The sequence below is a fragment of the Schistocerca nitens genome, chromosome 7 (assembly GCF_023898315.1).
Source record: "Schistocerca nitens isolate TAMUIC-IGC-003100 chromosome 7, iqSchNite1.1, whole genome shotgun sequence".
In the NCBI taxonomy this organism is placed as follows: Eukaryota; Metazoa; Arthropoda; class Insecta; order Orthoptera; family Acrididae; genus Schistocerca; species Schistocerca nitens.
In genome coordinates, this window is record NC_064620.1 from 241,080,533 (window position 1) to 241,101,130 (window position 20,598).

General features: G+C 37.8%; 1 protein-coding gene across 1 annotated transcript in view; it reads right to left on the reverse strand.

Moving 5' to 3' along the window:
- Positions 1-20,598, reverse strand: part of LOC126195552 (uncharacterized) — a 322,158-nt gene that overhangs the window by 236,631 nt on the left and 64,929 nt on the right. The window contains exon 7 of the mRNA XM_049934175.1: positions 15,992-16,175. Within this exon, the coding sequence (XP_049790132.1) occupies positions 15,992-16,175 (184 nt within the window). The remainder of the gene's footprint in view (positions 1-15,991; positions 16,176-20,598) is intronic.

Below are 20,598 nucleotides of genomic sequence, written 5' to 3' on the forward strand. Positions count from 1 at the left end.
AAATATACTGGAGATAACTTAATTGGGTTGTCATTGCTTTCTCATTCTTTTGCTTAAGTGTGTATGTTAGAGGAGCATGGTCAGCATAAACAATCAAGACTCTTCTTTCTAAAAGACAATTGACATCCATGTATGTATATACTAAGCAACTCTCTGTCGTCTATGGAATACTACTACTGTGTCACTATGAACTTTTCTGAAAAAATAAATAAATAAAAATCAATCGGAATGCCACTGCCACTGTCTCAATGCAGCACCTACTGCAAAATCTGATGCATTGACAAATAATGCAATTTGATTGTACGAACCAGGAAATGCCCAAAATAAGTTATTTGCAAAATGATGTTTTCATTTTTGGCAATGAGCAATTGTTTCTTCTGTCCAGTCAGTATGCCTTTGGTCATTTTTAGTTGTTCCTTTTAAGTAATCATTCAACAAAAGTTTGTTTTCAATACCATGTTCCAAATGTCAACAATAGAAATTATCTCTAAGAATGCTCTATGTTCATGAACTGTTTCGGGTCATTTGTAGTTTGTTATTGCCGCAACCCTTTCTGGATCCAGCTTTGTTCCTGAAGGTGTAATTCAATGTTCTAAGAATGTTAGCTGTTGTACACCAAATACCGATTTTCCAAAACTCATTATGAGACCATACTTATTATACTGTTTAATGAGTAAATTTAGATGTTCAACGTGTTGCTCTGAAGATTCAAATGCTATTAAAATGTCATCAAAAGACAGAAAACAGAAATCTAGTTCTTTTACAATGCTGTTAAAAACTTTTGAAATGTGTTGGATGCACTGCAAAGTTCGAAGGGCAATAATTAAATTCATGAAGACAAAAGGTGTAATAATAGCTGATTTTGGTTTATCATCTTCAGTTAATGGAGGTAGGTGATAGACTCTGAGTATATCAATCCTTGAGAGTATCTTTTTATTTTGAAGCATAAAATTTATGTCAACAGCTTGTGGAACTGAACATCTGTCTGGGAGAGACGTATTATTCAATCTGTGATAACCTCCACAAAGTTAACACTGGCCATTTGGCTTCATAACAAAGTGTAGTGAACTGGCCCATTGAGTTTGTTGTGGACATACAACACCATTATTTAACAGAAACTGAAATTCTTTTTTAGCAATTTGCAATTTATGTGGGTCCCATCTACAAGCCTTACTGTATACTTCTGGAGCACTATTTGTGTGATGCTATGAATGGGTTTGTTAGTTCAGGAAATTTCTCCAAAAGTTTGGAAAACTGACAAGTTGCATAGAGTGAGCTTACTTATTCGAAACTCTCAAGGATTTCATAGGTTGTCTGAAAACTCTTAGATTGCAATCATTGGATTTCTTAGCAAGTTTTTATGTTGTGTATCTACAAATGTGCCCTTGCAGGGCTCTTTAGAGCTCATTAGCAACAAAATTGAGGAGGACAACATAGTGGCATTATTTAAACACATGCTTACTTCAACATACTTCTTATTTCATGACCAATATTTTGACCAAGTGGACAGTGTTGCCATGGGAAGCCCTTTGTATCCTGTGGTGGCTAATTATTTTATGGTCGATTTCGAAGAAAAAGCACTACAGGCAGCCACTCTCAAACCCTCTTGTTTCCTGCGGTACGTGGAGTGGCCACATGGACTTGATGCTCTATTTACGTTTCTTCAGCATTTAAATTCACTCCATTTGAATACAAACTTCCCAATGGAAGTGGAAGAAGATGGTACTTTACCTTTTCTTGATGTTTTGGTGCGAAGGAAAGCAGATGGAACCTTGGGACACAGTGTCTACCGCAAGCCAACACATACAATCTATATTTGCAGGCCACAAGCTTCTATCACCCTGCACAATGTGGTAGAGCATTGTTAGTTCACAGAGTGCATGTGGTATCTGACCCCGAAAGCCTGTCAAGTGTGATACAACATCTGAAGACAGTGTTCCAACAAAATGGTTATTCTGATAGACAGATACGCAATGCATTGAGGCCCAAGCGAGTTCAATCTATGCAGCAGAATGAAGATACAAAGACACCCACCACTTTGACCTTCTTGCCATATTTTGGTGCCATATTGACAAGAAGAATCAGAAGAGTCCTTAGAAGACTGACATGTATTTTTCAACCATATGCAAAACTGAAGAACCTGTTGGGTTTGGTTAAGGATGATCTTAGCCTGAGGAAACATTGTGTGTCTAGGATTCTTTGTCAATGTGGGGCAGAATTTACAGGCCAGACATGTCGGACAGTGCAGGAATGCTGCGATGAACATCAGCATCATACACACCTTCGCCAACCAGAGAAGTTGGCCGTTGCAGAACACTGTCTGAATACACAGCATCACATGACTTATGAAAAGACAGAAGTTTTATCCCTGGTATCATCTTTCTGGGACTGCATCATTAAGGAAGCCATTGATATCCGTACAGCTGATAATCTCATTGACAGGGATGTGGAATTTCAACTGAGCACAGCCTGGAACCCTGCATAGGCTACTATTAAATCACGACGAGAAAAATCAAGATTTTTCAATAACAGACATGTAATAACATTGGTCTAGTTTAGTCTTTTAGTGAATAACATCAGGCCACACTGTTAGTAAACATAGCGTACAGTCCCTGCGAATAAGGGCCACTCTACGATTTTTGGCAGAGGGCATTTGAGTATGGTGCCATTTCTCTGCAAATCACTGCGCATGCATGATTTCTGCACCTGAGCATTCTTCACGTATGTGTTCTATACAGAGAGATATCAGTGTGCAGATACCATCAGTCATACCTAGTCACCAACAAAGTTCAACCAACTGAAGTTGTCGGACAGTTGCTTCAAGGAAATATTGTGGAATTTGCGCAATGTCACCTGGCGGCAAACGTGTGAAGACTATTTACAACATATATACCAGGAAAGCTTGAAGAGTCACAGCTTACTCAATCTTTAGCATTCACAATAGTGTGATTACCTCTGCTGAAATTTTTAATTTGGTGATGTTGTCTATCAACTTTTTAATTTTGAAACCAATGAGTAAACCATAATGATGAAGGAAATCAGCCCCCAGTATGCCTTTCGATACATCACCTACAGTGAATGGCTATTCAAAACTGTGTTTGAGCCCTAAATGAATAGTTAGCATAAGTTTTATATCTCTGACCCATTTGTGGCATAAAGATTGAAGTCAGAGGTTTGAATTTCCTTGCTTTTAAAACTGGTATAACAGCCAAATCTGTATTACTATCTACCATATAAAATTACGATCTTTAACAATAGGCAGTATTTGTTGCTAATGGCATAGAACATTCAACTGCTGTTGTGTCTGTCCTTTCTTCTTTTCCTTATTTTGCCTTTGGCAAGGTTGAACACATTTTTTTGGGCTTACATTTTGTGACAAATTTGAAAAGATAATAGCAATATTTACCATTTCTATCCAATTTTGCTCTGCTTCTACTTCCACTACACGATATTTGCCTACTTGGTTTTCGAAGCATCTTAATCTCATTTTCCAATTCTTAATTGATGAACCTGGCCTGACAGGGACAATGATGTTGATGGAATGGACTGAACTGATGCAGCTTTAACCTCCTCAACACAGTGCATTTTAACTACACCCTCTGCCATTTGAGCTATCTTATCCAATGTTTTGTCAGATTAACTAAAATATTTCAAATATTACTAGAAAGTTTGTCAAGACAAAGTGTTTTTAATATCTTGTCCAACACATTAGTACCTACAAAGCTCTGCATCTTTCTTAATAATTGGCTAGGCTTCGTATCACCACATTCTAAACCACTGAAAAGTATCACCATGTCCTAAGCCACTCAAAAGTTTTCTTTTTGACACTCTTAACTTTCTTTAAATATGTCTTGCATTCACAAGAGGCTATTTATTGTTCTCATAACTTGCATCTAGATCCCATGCATTTTCAACACATTTTGGCTCTAGATGAGTGAGCAAATACTGTAATTTAATCACCTTCGTAGCTATACCAGCGATCGTGAATTGTGCTGCAGCTTGTCAAAACCAGATGTCTGGCTTCTCAGCCCAAAACTGCATTAGCTTAATAATTACCTTATCAATTTCCAGTTACATTCAGGATTATTCCCATCATGTTCATTTTCTTTTGAACCTTTGTATATTTTTAAACACAGTATATGACAAATTCTAGTTTAAAAAATATTTACCATTGAGGCCAGGCCAGGTTCTTCAATTAAGAATTGGAAAATGAAATTAAGATGCTTCGAAAACCAAGTAGGCAAATATCGTGTAGTGGAAGTAGAAGCAGGGCAAAATTTATAGGAATGGTAAATATTTAGAAAATTTCACCACAAATTATTGTTGCAAATGTTGCCGTCTCACCTATCACATAAGGGTCACCAAATTATAAAGCCCTAAGTTCATTAAGGACTCAATTTAACATGTACCTTTCCATTTGTTTATTTCTTATATCACAAACAATGAAAACTGAATTATAATAATAAAGTGACATATTTCTTCTTTTTATTAATTTGTAAAGATAATACTACTATTATCTCAACATTACCACAGCAGACATTCTACAGACACATACAAATAATAATCTGTATGTTCCCATATTCTTCTTGAGCACATTGTAAGTTCAAATATAATAAATTTCCTTGAGACAGAAAAGCTTCTGTCCACAAATCCGCACAGATTTAGAAAGTGTCACTTGTGCAAGATACAGTTCGCCCTTTTCTCAAACAATATCCTATGATCCACGGATGAAGGGCACCTGGCAGATTCCATGTACTTAGATATCCGGAGAGCATTTGGCACAGTTCCCCACTGAAGACTTTTAATGAAGGTAAGGTGATACGGAATAAGTTCTCAGATAAGCAGGTACCTTGAAAAACGGGTATCGTCAGGAGAGCTCCACATAAATAGAGAAGTATGATAGGACCACTCTTGTTCACTATATACATAAACAATGTGACAGATAGGGTGACCAACAATCTGCGACTCTCTGCTGATGACACTGCTATGCACAGGAAAGTAGTGTTGTTGAGTGACTGTAGGAGGATAAAGGATCTTTTGACAGAATTTCTATTTGGTGTGATGAATGGCAGGGCTGGCTCGAAAATAGAAAAATGAAAGTTAAGGTGGACAAGCACAAAAAACAATCCTGTAATGTTCAAATACGTATTAGTAGTGTGCTGTTTGGTACAGTCACATTGTTTAAATATTAAGCATAACATTGTAAAGCATATCAAATGGAACAAGTATGTGACATCAACAGTAAAAAGGGCAATGGTCAACTTTAATTTATGGGGAGAATTTTAGGAAAATGTAGCTCATCCTTAAAGGAGAGTAAGTACAGAACACTTGCGCAACTTATTCTTGAGTTCTGCTTGAGTGTTTGGGATTTCCATCAGATTAGGTGAAAGAAACACATCCAAGCAATTCAGAGGCAAGTTGCTAGATTTGTTACCAGTAGGTTCAATCAACACAAGTATTATGGAGATGCTTCAGGAACTCAAATGCGAATCCCTGGAGGTAAGACAATGTTCTTTTCACAAAACACTATTGAGAAAATTTAGAGAATCAACCTTTGCAAATGACTGCAGAACAATTCTACTGCTGTCAACAAACATTTCACGTTAAGGACAACGAAGACAAAATAGGAGAAATTGGGGATAATATGGAGAATATAAACAATGGTTTTTGCCTCCCCCCATTTGCAAATAGAACAGGAAGGGGAGTGATTGTAATGGTACTAAGTACCCTCTACAAAGCACTGTATGGTGGCTTGAAGAGTATGTATGTGGTGCAGTTTCACTACAACAGCTGTTTTCATTACAGGAGACTGACAACTTCCTGTTGTGTCACTGTTTGTACTAGCAGTTATCCATTACACAAAACAGAGGCCTGTACTATCCCCAAAACCCAGAGGCTCCACGTTCCCTATGCTGCACGCTGTTCCATTGTCATGAAGCAAGCTGGTCACTGAAGTATGCCAAGAGCGTGTGGTTACTGAGAACAAGAACATGAGCGACAACCATCAATCTCCAACTCAGAAAACTTCCCAAATTTGTCAACTGTGAACTCAGCCAGTGAAGATAGAATGCCCTCAAATGCTCAACACTTATTAATATGGAATAAGTCTCTCTAGCTTAGAGAATGATATAGACATGGCACGTACTCCCCAGTTTGTTTACGTAATTAATAACTTTCTTGAATACTTTAATATCCTCAGGAGGATATTTGTTATTACTAATAACTTTTATCTGGTGCACATTTATCCAAGACATAACTCTTGCAGCCTTGTGCTGCCATAATATTATTTTTCCAGTGACATTTATAAAAATAACACATAGCTTGTTTTGGAAAAATGTGTTTTCTTCTTTCTTCCATGGCACGGCAGAGGTCAGAAATAATAAATTATTCTCACCCTAATGCATATAAACACTGCAAATAAGCTGTGGACCACCTCTTAATAAACCAGGTGACATGTCAAAAGATTTTATCATTTATAATGTGCAATATGAATCAACTTCTTTAATTTTTTTCTAGTTGTTTTAGTGATAGCACCATCAGCAAGCAAAGCTCATCTTAATATTTCATGCAACGAAGACTTCTATTTCAAAAGACAAGAAGTAAACATTAATTCTCACCAACTTCTGATTGCATTCAAACAGAATAAGATTCCAGAGGACTCATGATAATATGTCTTATGATAATATGTCTTATGATAATATGTTTATCTGATGATTCAGCTACATGCATTTTAGATAATTTCCATGCAATGTTCTGGACTGTAATTGGACACAACAAAATAAGGTCCTTTAGAGAGAACTTTAGAGAGAAGTCTCACAAGATATTTTTTTTAAATTTCTACCAGCACCTTCATATTCTCTCTGAGATTACTTATATCATTTGGTTTCCTGTACAATAATGAAAGATTCATGTTCAGTTATTTAGATTAATATATTCCAATTGTGAGGCAACATTACATATTACAAAATTTCTGATTTATGACTGAGCAAATGTAATTTTGCTTGAGTCTTCAGAAAATTGTTAATTCCATTTTTATAAACAATATTCTAGTGATGTAATTAGTCATTATATGCAAATTAAAGGGAATCACTGCTGTCACCTGCAGCAGGACGTTACACGGAATCAGCGGCAATGAGTTAAAATGTGTACCAGACCAGAATTAAAACATCCAGGACAAACTGTTATCGCAGCTGCGTAGACTATCTCAGCATCCCTCGATCGATCCAAATTCCCACTGAGTGCCACCTAACGCCAGTTTTTGTCCATTGACACACTGTTTGCTACTCTGAGATTCCCAAAGGACCACGTATTCATATAATTCATGTAATTAGTAATCCCACAGCAAGTAATAGTCTCAGCTGTGGTTGCTGCATAAAACCACAACCAGTTCTTGGAATACAGTGCACAACTCAGCTGGACAGTAAAAAAAAAGTTTTGTCACATACAAGAAACATAGTTTGTTTTTGCCTGTGTGTACACAAAAACCCTGGAAATTTGATAGCTTACAACTTACCATAGTTGTTTTTGTAACTCTCCTAGCAGTCCTGAAGGAAGTGTTTTTGTATTTAATGATAGAAACCACACAGTGATAAAATGTTGGTCTCCAATTTGCAAAGACGTTCCTGTCTGAAGAAAAATAAGGGATTCTATTTCTAATTAATTGATTCATGGGAATTATGAAAGTACAGGTCCTGTAGACAAATGCAGTGGACAGAAACTACTAGCAAAGGTGGGTGTTCAAGTAAGACACAAATGTACAGACTAGGAGGAAATTCAGCAAAACTTTTGAAGTGTATTAAGTGAAGTGGGACTCGTGAATACCCTGCCTCCTCCCCTCTTTCTAATACCTACACAGTTGCTGTTCGGCTCCTGAGAGTGAATGTGTGGTTACATATGTTCAAGATAAAATGTCTGCATGTGTATCTGCCTGCTACAAAGAAATTTTCAGTATTTTTGACAACTTTCATTGTTCTATCTCTATTACTGATTCTAAATTTTCTTAAGTGCTCTGCTGACTGAGCTACCCAAATACGACTTTCGACCCATGCTCACAGCTTTACTTCGGCCAGTACCTCATCTTCAGCTTTACTTCGGCCAGTACCTCATCTTCTAATCTCCAAGCTTCGCAGTAGTTCTCGTGTGAAACTTGCAAGACTAGCATTCCTGAAAGAAATTATATTGCGGAGATATGGCTTAGCCACAGATTGGGGAATATTTCCATAATGAAACTTTCACTCTGCAATGGAGCGTGTGCCAATATGAAACTTCTTGGCAGATAAAATTTTGTGCCGGACTGAGACTTTAACTCGGGACCTTTGCCTTTCATGGCCAACTGCTCCACTGACTGAGCTACCCAAGCACGACTCAAGACCCATCCCCACAGCTTTACTTCTGCCAGTGCCTTGTCTCCTACCTACCAAGCATCATAGAAGTTTCTTGCTAGTTTCACAAGAGAACATCTACAAAGTATGGAAGGTAGAAGACAAGATACTGGCAGAAGTAAAGCTGTGAGGGTGGGTCTTGGGTCCCGCTTCGGTAGCTCAGTCGGTAGAGCACTTGCCCTTGAAAGACAAATGTCCAGAGCTCAAATCTCAGTCAGGCACACAGTTTTAATCTGTCAGGAAGTTTCATGATTTTCTTTCATTGCACTATACTGTAGATAGTAAACTGCCAAGTGCAACAGGAATACTGAGCCTCTAGCAATGACTATAAAACTTCGGTTGACTTGGTTGGTAGGCCATTGTGCAACGGTGATTTCACAGTAGTTCCACAGTTAAGGGGAAAGTGAAGATTTACAGAATATTGCTGCAAGAGTTCCCAATATATTCTCTGGTCCACCCTCTTGTAGCGATTATAAACTGCAGAAGGGAAACACTCCAACACGCTGGTGCATAGATTCCAGCATCTATTCCCAGTACATCTACCCCCAATTTTCACTAGGACATTAAAACATAGCAAGTTGGGATTTGATCTGCCTGTTACATTTTCTGCTCCCATGAATAACTATTTTTTCCCAAGCTATACATAATGCAGGAACACATGTAATATACCATCCGCACAAAAATATGTAAAATTGTTATTGATACAAAATCTCATTTAAATTTACATCATGTAACAGAAAAAAAACATTGTGAGCTACGAAGCATCAGGGGAGTTACTGTTACCAATTACCCAAAAGCAGGCATTCCCAAGCTGTCAAGAACATATTTGGAATTAACTAAAACTAAATTACTTATGAAATTACTGACATCAAAAGTTCAGATCCTCCTAATTTCAATCACCTATATTGCTGCAAGATCCTGAATTTGAACAATATAATTTTTTGCTGATTTTTTCCTGAAACACAGAATCCTCTCATTAATTAATCCAGTCACTAATTAAGATGTCAAATACTTTAAAATATAAATATTAATTTGAAGATGGATGCCACACTCATAAATTGGGGAGTCCAAAAACTGCGTAATAATAATGTTTCATGCACTTTTGTGAATTACTAAACTGAAACATTTTTCACAAAGCAACAATGATAAAGTCTTAGAGTTTGTGGCAAGTAGTAAAATGTAACCTAACAGAACTTCAAAGCATTATGTAGTTTCAGAATTCACACCATGTTCTGATGCCTGTCTTTTTACAGCCACACCCCTCCCAAAATTGCAAGTCTGCAGTTGGCCAATGTACAGTTAACATCTCTATGCCAGACCATGTGACAGGCCACATCCAAGTCCCACACAATTAAAATCTCTATATCAGTTTGTGTTAAAAGTTTGAGACTGGTGCCTATTCAGATAGCATCAGTATGTTGAGTTGTGTTAAAATCTGCATATTACTGACCTAATGCTCACATTTATGGGTTAGTTAATATGACAGTCTGCACTTCAGTGCAATAAGTATGTTTGTAAGGAGCTTGGAACTGTGAAATACCATTTGTCCTGAACAACTTGTGTGAAACTGTAAACTTGTGACTTTGTTAGTACTCCGCTAACAATATTTACAGGAGAGTGTTATAAACTATCCGATCATCTTACAAACTATTTCATGTGCACTGTTACAATCTTATTTTTTTCGTAAAATGTTCTGCCACTGTCAACTTTAACCAAATCTGTGGAATCGTTTAATTGTGGGACGAGTCTCCTTCCTTATAGGATTGCTTATGAGGAAATGCACTTTTGTTTGCCTGTACACACTGTGAATTGTGAAATTTGAACTGGCTGCCAACTACAGCGCAGTGGAAGTCCTGTGGGGTGAACCACTTTTAAAATTTACTACATCTTCAGCTTACATCATTTGAAATTTTCCTAGCTGGCATTAGTTTTTCTTACAGTTAAACAAGAAAAGAGTGGAACAAAAGAAACAGGTGTAAGCTGAATGTCGCAACATCGCCTTTTCCTGCTGCTGCTGCAAAACTTAATCGCAACAATAGTTTACTATCTGTCAGCGGTCATGGGTAGCTGATATGATCTTCAGTTTTACAAACACAGAGCTATTTTACTACACTCTAAATACATGGTTTTACAATACCAGTAAGTGTCTTTATTGGTACTACATCTATGCACACAAACGCATCAATCAAAAAGAGAACTAGGATCCTTGACTGGCCTCCCTGGTCCCACAATTCATTGCCCATAATGCACATCTGGAATGTGATAAGAAGACATATACTTTCATACCAGCCTCCTGCCAGTTGTTACATGAATTGACATAGCATGTGTTTCAGGCAAGGCAATAAACACCTCAAGATGGCATTTGGAGGCTTCTGCCCAAACAAATACAAAAGTGTATTTGTGCCCGAGGGGATCACACTTCATTCTGATGTTGATGACAGACATCAGTTTCGACTGGAATGAAAGTTTAATTATTTAATACAATTATGCAATTGAAAGGTGTCTGCTTTACTCGACCATCTTCCAGGGTTTCATTTGTTCACATGTGGGTTAATAGCACACAGTTTTGCTTTTGAATCAGTAACACATTGATTGATTTCTGCTTATTCTCTGATACATCAGCTACACTTAAGTGTTTTGTTTCCCTCCTTGCTGGAACAGTGTGGTTGCTTGGACCTTCTTGTCAAATGTGTAGCAGACTAGCTATGATTTAACTGTGGTGTATCTTGTGCTGTTTATGAAATGAATTTAACTCTTAATGAGGTACAGTAAGTTGGTACTTCATTCATCAAATAGATATTGCACCTTTCATACCATTTTCAAATGCGTAAATTTTGGAGTACAATAATAAGTATAAAGTTAGTGCAAACATTATGTCTTTAACTCAAATTCACACCTTTCGTAAATTTAATTAACTAAAGCATTAATTTCACCAGACAGCTGAAGAGAGCAAGTGTGAGACGCAGTCCAGTGCTCAAATGGAAGTACTTAAACTGAACATTCTTGTACCTAATCCGAGTCAGTTTTTTCAATCAAAAAACCATTTCTGCTCACAGTAGATCCTCACAAAGAACAGCTTTTTGGATTAGCAAATTAGTTTGAGGTCAGATAAGGTAAGACACTTAGCTTCGAGACGGCGGCCAATCGCCATTTTATTCACCAGTTTTGTGGTAGTGTGGTGCTGTGAGGTTATTTTGATGAAATATAACAACTTTATACATAAAAGCATAAATGTGGGTTTCTACCTTGCATATATAGGAGACATCAAATGAAACAAAAATGTTCCATTGTGCTCTATAGGGTGTCCCAGGAGGAATGGTCAATGTTCAGGGATATGACAGGAATAATCATTTGAAGTGAAAAAAGTCTAGTAAACATGGGCTCTAAAATGCATACTTTAAGATCTATGAGCACTTCTTCCTCTTCGATACTGTGAAACAAATCTCTTCTATTGCAAGTGTTTTCCTTTCCATATTTTGGGAGGTGGTAGTATGGACCAAAAGTAAATAAAAATCTCCAGTAAACATGGGATCTCAAAGGCACACCTTAAGAGGCATGAGGACATCTTCACTACTGTGAAACACATCTATTTATAGAACAAGTTCCCACAGCTCTTAAGACACACATTTTAGAGACCATGTTTACTAACAACTTTTTTCTTCTTTTTGTCCACACTATTTCCTCCCAAAATATGGAAAGCAAAGAGCTTGCAGCAGTAGAGATTTGTTTCGCAGTATCAAAGATGAAGAAGTGCTCAAAGATGAAGAAGTGCTCAAACTTTGAAAAAAAAACAAACAAACAAAGAATGCAAATAGGAACAATGTGGTGAGGGAGAGGGGGGGGGGGGGGGGCAGGAAATGTGAGCATAAGATAGAAGGAGATCACTGAGAATTTCCAAAAGATCATATGCACCGAGCTGATAACTCACAAGAACGCATCTGGGCCTCAATTACTGGAACAACTGTGAAAGAAAATGTAAAAAACTAATCCCTGTTGTGAAAGTGTGGTATAACTCTCACACGTTGTGTCCTACAATATCAACTCTGCCATATAATTTTTTCGTAACTCTCATGTTATTTATGACACAATATCAACAGCAGAATCTCCCCTTCAAATTACAGCAAGAGTGAATAATGGGAACAAGGCTTACAACTACAGCCAAACATGAGCAGTACTCAATTAAAGGTGAAACTAACAGCAAGATACACAGCTGGCACTCTGGTTTTGTCATCTGTTGAAACTGTTAATACATCATTTCTGTTTGGTGCATTTTCTTCAATGCTCACATTCAAATGAAAGGTAGCCCCTCTGTTTCACATACTAAAATAATTCGATCTGAACAGGCCTCAAAAGGTCCAACAGTATCGACTGACTGTCGTGTCATCCTCAGCTGATAGGTGTCTGCATTCGGACATGGAAGCCCATGTGGTCAGCACACCACTCTCCCATCCGTTGTCAGTTTGACTGAAGCTGCTACTTACGAATCACGTAGCTCCTCGACTGGCCTCATAAGAGCTGAGTGAACCTCGCTTGCAAACAGTGCTCAGTGGACCTGTACAGTCACTTCCAAGTGCTAGCCAATCTCGACAGTGCTTAACTTCGGTGATTTGACATGAATTGGTTTTACCACTACAGCAAGGCTACTGGCCTATTTCACGTACATTAGTGAAAAATTAATAATGCACACTCTGAGGAAATGGTTCCACATTAAAGTTACATACATATTTTATAAACAGTAATAACACTGCCATACAACCACAGCCAAACATTTCAATATCAACCATGGTCAAACATTTCAATATCTGGCATAAAAAAATAAAGTAGTCGACAATCTGAAAAGTGTTTTGAACATCACAGGGCTTTACTAGGCATGGCCCTGTTGGAGAAAATGTACCGAACAAAAACAGTGTATTAACTGTTTCGACGGCTGACCAAGGCATAGTACCAGCTGTATACCTTGCTGTCAGTTTCATCTTTAAATGCATGTTGGTCTTCTTTGGCCATAGCTGTAAGCATTGTTCCTGTTATTCACTGCCTTCCTGTAACTTTTGAACTGACTTACTGATCTGGGGGAACCTACAGTTAAGTGTGGGTTCTGAACCATGGTGCAGCTATGCATTTTTCGAATCAGAAAACACTGTCAGATATTAAAAAAGTGATAAGTGTCAGATAAAAACCCTGTGATTTACTGCTGTTTCAACTTGAGACCTCTGCTAAACTACAATGTGGCTTTGTAAATCGTTCACAGACACAATCATGAAGATATCAGATATAATTTTAGTTGATAGTTTTCAGCATTATTTTCCTGGTAATATAGACTGGATTGCAACTGTTTTATTGCATCCTATACATGCTCAAATGGAGTCAGGAATGATGATCGTGCTGCCCTAAGGAGCTGACACAAAGTGTATCCATAACCACACACTTTCTGGAAGAGCAGTTCTCTGACACTGCACGGACAACAACAGAACTGGCTTGAGTGATGTTCCTAATGTATCCTGCATTATTCAGTGTTTCAAAAATTAGATGTGCAGTCAGTGTAGGGGATGCTCAGAATTGATCCAGTATGCCTCTGACTGATACATTTTGAGAGTTACTACTTGCTGTGCCCACAAAGGATCTATGCTTATGCAAACACAGAATCTGCTGCCACACCTTTTCAATCCTCATCTTTCTAGTTACTTCCTCTGCATGGAGCACAGCTTCAAGAAAACTGTTCTCCAGGACTCTGGCTAATACATATACCTAACATTGCTCTTAATTTGTGATACAGTTGCCACAGCAATGAGCAATGGCTGCTTTTCCCATTTGGCAATCCAGGCATAAATGTATGTGCCACTAGTGACTACACCCAAGATGAAGAGCATGTGCATCTGCATTTGAACACTGGCGCAAACAATGATACACAGCTAAGTGGATAGATGAACAAGTGCCAGACTACAAATCCATATTCCCAATTTGGTTCTACTGTTTCTTGCTGTCACTTATCATTTCTTTCTTCCCTTACAATGATGCAATCATTTTTTAATGTGAAATGAAAGGAGGGTACAGCTTTATTGGTGAGGAGACACCCTGTGGGGTTTTTCTGCTGCCAGGCGAAAGTCTTCCTATTACATGCCGTTGAGCTGATGAAAGAGAGATGAATTATGAGGGGACACACACACACACACACACACACACACACACACACACACACACACACACACAGTTTTGGGGAGTGAAAATCCCCAAGCTGGGCAGGAATCAAGCCTGGGGCCCTGCAATCTATAGGGAGCAACACTTACCACTAGACTACGAGCTGCTGAGTTTTACAGTGAAATATACTGAGACGCACAGTGGTTTGGAGTGTATGTTGAAATTGCAGTTTCGCATAGTCCGCTTGTTTACTGGGTAAGGCAGTTCAGAGAAAGGCAATGGCATTCACCTCCATGCCTAGTAAAGCACTGTTGTGTACAAAGAAACTTCCAGGCTGTGTACAGCTTTACATTACATCACATCCTACATGTACAGAATGAGGAGGCATGGTGGTTACCACACTGGACTCGAATTTGGGAGGACAACGGTTCAAGCCCGCATCCGGCTATCCTGATTTAGGTTTTCCATGATTTCCCTCAATCTCTTCAGGTACCGCCGAAGTGAAAGGGCACAGCCGATTTCCTTCCTCCTCCTTCTCTAATCCCATGGGACCAATGAACTCACTGTTTAGTGCCCTCCCCCCCAAACCAACCAACAACCTACATGTTATTCAACTCTTCGTCCAGCCTAATGCAGGCCCACAATATTACTTCAACAAAACTGAGGTAATTGTACAACTGTGTTTGTCACTACCATCTTGACATGACTGCAGTGTTTGTAATCGAGTATGTTGCTTGAAATAAGAGATTACTCTCTCTGCATGCCAGAAACAGTTGTTGGAGGCCTAAAGTTTTCATACTGAGAACATGATTCCTACTATGTCTATGCACAGGGGTTTGAATCAGTGCCTTTTTTCCATTCTATCAGAGCTTTCTGTATACAATGTGTTTCTACGTCATATCTTTAAAGCTGTCCATTCTTCATTTCCAGTGTCCCTGAATATGATTAAAATTACAATTGACAGTTAGTTGTTTATAGCACCACCACCATAGAAATATCCCACAGAGGAATGCACTCAGATGAGTCTTCTTTTCTTTCAACTGTTGTCAAATCACTGTGCTGCTCCAGATATCTATCACATCGGTTTGTCGAAGCTGACACTTACAGCCAGTAACATAACTGCTGTAATCTTTCTACGGTTTTTCTGTGCAGTATGTTTGATTTGCTTAACAAAATTTCTAAAGCTCACAGAAAAAATGAATATAAAGGTGATAAAATTATTATGATCCTGCAAAGCAAACTTAGTAATGCACTTTGACTCAAAAAAAGGGAAGAGTGCACCCTGTATAGGATGACATAGCTGTAGCTACTGTGCCGGTAATGATGAACCAACAAACTTATCCCCTTTTCTGCTCAATTGCTCAATCACTTTATTGCTATGGTCCAGGTGCAGCGTCTACAACCTTAGTAAAGATAATCTGTCTATTATTAACTAATTAATGCAAAATTAAATGAAACAAAATTACAGTACTTACCCCATTACAGATTCCATAATGTTTTATCATCTCTTCCATGTTGAGAGCAAGAAATCCACAGTTTTGGAAAAGACATCTGATGTATCCTTTCTGTTCAAGTGATATCGTCCAAGATATTTTATGCACCTTTGAATAACCACGTTTTCTTACAAGGACTCTTGGAAGTGGATCCTCTTTACGCACTCTAAAATGTTATTCAAACAAGTGATATGCTTTTCACAGGTTCATCTTCACGAATTCTATAAATTATAGGTGTCTCTCTTCCAAAAAGAGAAAAATATATGTATACTTGACAAGAAGCAATTATTTTCCTTTAAGAGCTATGTGGTTTTGGAATTTCAGAGCACTTTTCTGTTGTTTGTTTATTTTCAAAAGTCCAAGATTTGGTACATAAGCACAATCAATATGAAGATTGTTAACTGCATTAAAAACAAATAAAACTGGTGTGACTATCAAATTTCACTTGCTACAACTGAAACCAACACAAAAAAGGAAAAGCATTACTGGAAAACCCAACAAAAGGAAGTGAAAAATCTAATGAACTAAAGATAAATAAATTAGAATCCTTTGTTCAGACTTGCACAAGACTAACAACACACAAATTTCTCCCTGCTCCTTTACCTCACAAAAATAAATATTATACTTATGCAGCTTTTTAACCTTAGTAGCCACCCATTGGTCATCAGGTACATATTCTCTAATGTTTCAGCAGATATTTGCAGTATGAAGATTATGTTAGCCCAAACAAATGTGTTTCATGTAACAGCCAATGTCAACAGGAAATATCAGTTTCTGCCTTGCTACAAGTATTTAAGTGGAATCCTAAGTGTATATCTAACAGAGAAGTCCCAAATTAGTCTAGAGCAATATTCAGTTTTGTTACATGTACTCAGGGACAGCATAACATGAAGAATAAGCAGCATTCCCGCAGTGACTGGAAAGTACCATTGCACGCCAGTAGCAAATTGTTTTAGATACCAAAAGCTGGCTAAAGCCAAAGATAAGTTCAGCCAAAATTTTTCCAAAGGACCAAATAGTGTTCAGAAAGGACAGGTTAAATATTGTTTGTGGTGGAGTGTTTGGTGGTGTTAGAAGTAGTTTATCTTGTACTAAAACTGAAGTAGGTAGTTTCTGCAAGTTAGTATGGATAGTTGTTATACTTAACAACTGGAATAAATTAATAATTGGTTCTTTCTACTGACCCCCAACTAAGGTGATTCAGTTGCTGAAGAGTTAAAAGAAAATTTGAGTCTCATTTTAATTACAGTTTGTGGTGACTTCAATCCTCAATATGTTGCCGAAAAAACTAGTTTAAAGTTGGTGGTAGGCATAAAAAATAGTACAATCCTGAGCAAATAGGAAGCATCATGATGGATATAGGGATTAGTGACCAAAAAGATACTATAGGGAGACTAACCAACTCAATACCATAACACCTCAAGCCACCAAGAAAATGCAAAACGTAATGGTTTAAAAATGCAGATAAAAATTTGCTTGACAGTCTCCATTCCTTACAAACTGTGTAAGTGCAGACTACATGTGGCTTGAAGTCAAAGAAATAGCATTTTCTGCAATTGAGAGATTCATACCAAATAAATAAATAAATAAAAGATGGTGCTGATCCCCCATGGTACACAAAACAGGTCAAAACATTGTTGCAGAAACAATGAAAAAAGTGTACCAAATTCAAAATAACATAAAATCTCCAAGATTGGCAATGTTTTACTGAAGCTCAAAACTTAGTGCAGTTTTCAATGCAAGATGCTTTTAATAGTTTCCACAATGAAACAGTGTCTCGAAGTCTGGCAGAAAATCCAGTGAGATTCTGGCCAGCAGCAAGACACACTCAATACCTTCACTGCACAATACAAAAAATATTATCACCGATGACAGGGCCACTACAGCAGAGATACTAAACAGAGTTTCCTGAAATTTCTTCACCAAAGAAGACTAAGTAAATGTCCCAGAACTCAAATCAAGAACAGCTGCCAAGATGAGTAACTTAAAGGTAGATGCACTTGGTACAGCATAGCAGCTTAAATTATTTAATCAAGGCAAGCCCCTCAGTCCAGACTGTATACCAATTAGGTGCCTCTCAGAGTATGCTGACACAGTAGCTCCACACTTAGCAATAGTATACAACCATTTTCTCGATTAAAGGTGTGTACCTGAAGACTGGAAAGTTGTACAGGTCACTCCAGTACTCAAGAAAGGGAATACAAGTAAGCCGATGAATTACAGAACCAAACCACTGATGTCCAATTTGTGATAGGATATTAGAAAATATATCATGTTTAAACATTATGAATTGCTTCAAAGAAAATGATCTATTGACACATAGTTGTCATGGATTAGAAAACATCATTCTTGCCAAACACAACTAGCTCTTCATTTGCATGAAGTAATGAGTGCTATCAAAAGAGCATCTCAAACTGATGCTCTATTTCTAGATTTCAAAAAGGCTTTTGACACATCTCCTCACACGGGGCTTCTAATCAAATTGTGTGACTACACAGTATCATCTCCGTTGTGTGACTGGATTCACAGTTTCCTGTCAGGAAGGTCAGAGTTCAAAGTAATCAATGGAAGTTCATAAAGTAAAATGGAAGTGATATCTGACATTCCCATGGAAATTGTTGTAAGCCCTCTGCTGTTCCTAATCTACATAAATTATTTAAGACACAATCTGAGCAGTTCTCTTACTCTGTTTGCAGATGATTGTGTCACTTACCATCCAGTGAAGTCATTTAAAAAAAGGCAACTGCAAAATGGTTTTGACAAGATATGTATACAAAAAGTGTGATTCATCCATATGAGTACTAAAAGGAATCTGCAAAACTTTGTTTACATGATACATCACACAAATGCAGAGGCCGTGAATTCAACTAAATATCTTGGAATTACAATTACGAGACACTTAAATTGGAACAATCACACACATAATGTTGGCGGAAAGGCAAACCAAAGACTATATTTTATTGGCAGAACACTTACAAGGTGCATCAGATCTACTAAAGAGATTGCCTAACGACACTTGACCGTCCTCTGCTGGGGTATTGCTTGATGTATGGGATCCTTACCAGATAGAATTGACGGAGGACACCAAAAAAGTCCAAGGAAGAGCAGCTTGTTTTGGTTTATTGTGAAACAGGGAGCGGGCAGAGTGGAGGGAGTCATGGACACGATAAGCGAGTTGGCGTGGAACCCTTAAACCAAAGGCATTTTTCCATGCAGTGAGATCTTTTCACAAAATTTCGATCACCAACTTTCTCTCTTGAATACAAAAATATTTTGTTGATGCCAACCTACATATTAAGATATGATCATTGTAATAAAATAAGAGAAATTGGAGCCCATACAGAAAGATTTAAGTATTCATTTTTCCCATGAACTGTTTGTGGGTGGAATGGTAGAGAAATGGAGCGAAAGTGGATCAAAGAGCCCTCTGCCAGGCACTCTCATGTGAATTACAGAGTCATTAGGTAGATGTAGACCATACTGTGCAATACAGTCCTGGCTGGCACATAGGATTGCAACTACATTACTGATTATTCTGTGTGTTTTGGTACCCCTTTTATTGTTCATCACTAATTCAAATATTACACTAGACAAATTTGACATGAATTTTGTGCAACATTAATTTGAAAATGATCTGTCAAATGCACATGTTAAGATTCCACTTTAAACACTTCTAACAAGGCACAAATTAATTGATACTGAGCATTACATGAAATGCATAATGAACAGTGTTTGTTTGGACTGACTACATCTACACACTGGAGAACAGAAATTGCAGATATCTGCTGAAATTTGGGAAGGAGGTGGAGGGGGAACGCTCTTGATAGCTCTTAGTAAACACACCTACTATATATGCATTGCTAAGACTGTAAAATTACACACACACACACACACACACACACACACACACACACACACACACGGAGAAGAGAGAGATTATAACAGGCTAATCTATCTAGTTACTTAAGAAATGCAATGTGCACCAACAGTAGAGATAAACATACACAAAAGTTAGGTCAGCCTCAGATTCTCAGAATAAAGGCTCCTCCATATTAGTGTCAAAATAAGGGATTCTCACTTCAGTCCAAGTAAAAGATGAGTGGGAGGTTGCAAAATATGATCCATTTATAAAAAAAAATTTGCCAGAGTCTGGACCAGGACAATTATGAGAGAGGCTTCTAATAAGAATTTAATATTACCAATAAGATCAAAATAACTGAGGATTCAATTCAAAGCTAAGAAAGTATGGTGAGCAACGAGACGTGCAGCACAATGTTGAGGGAACAGACTGAAAAAAAAAAAAAAAAAAAAAAAAAAAAAAAAAAAAAAAAAAAAGCAACCATTATGCAAATAAAATGAAAATAAGTATGGGCAGGAGAGGCTGAAGGGGGAGAGACAGCTGTGAAAGGTTGAAAGGTGTCTAAGAGAGATTTGTAGACTCAAGTCGATGATGACATAACGCCAAATGGAAGGGGGAGACACATTGCAAAGACAGTAATAGCATAATAATTGTACACTGATAGGTAGGGGATTAGAGCCAAACAAGCACTGCATAGGAAGTGGACACCTACAGGTCTCACCTGTTACAG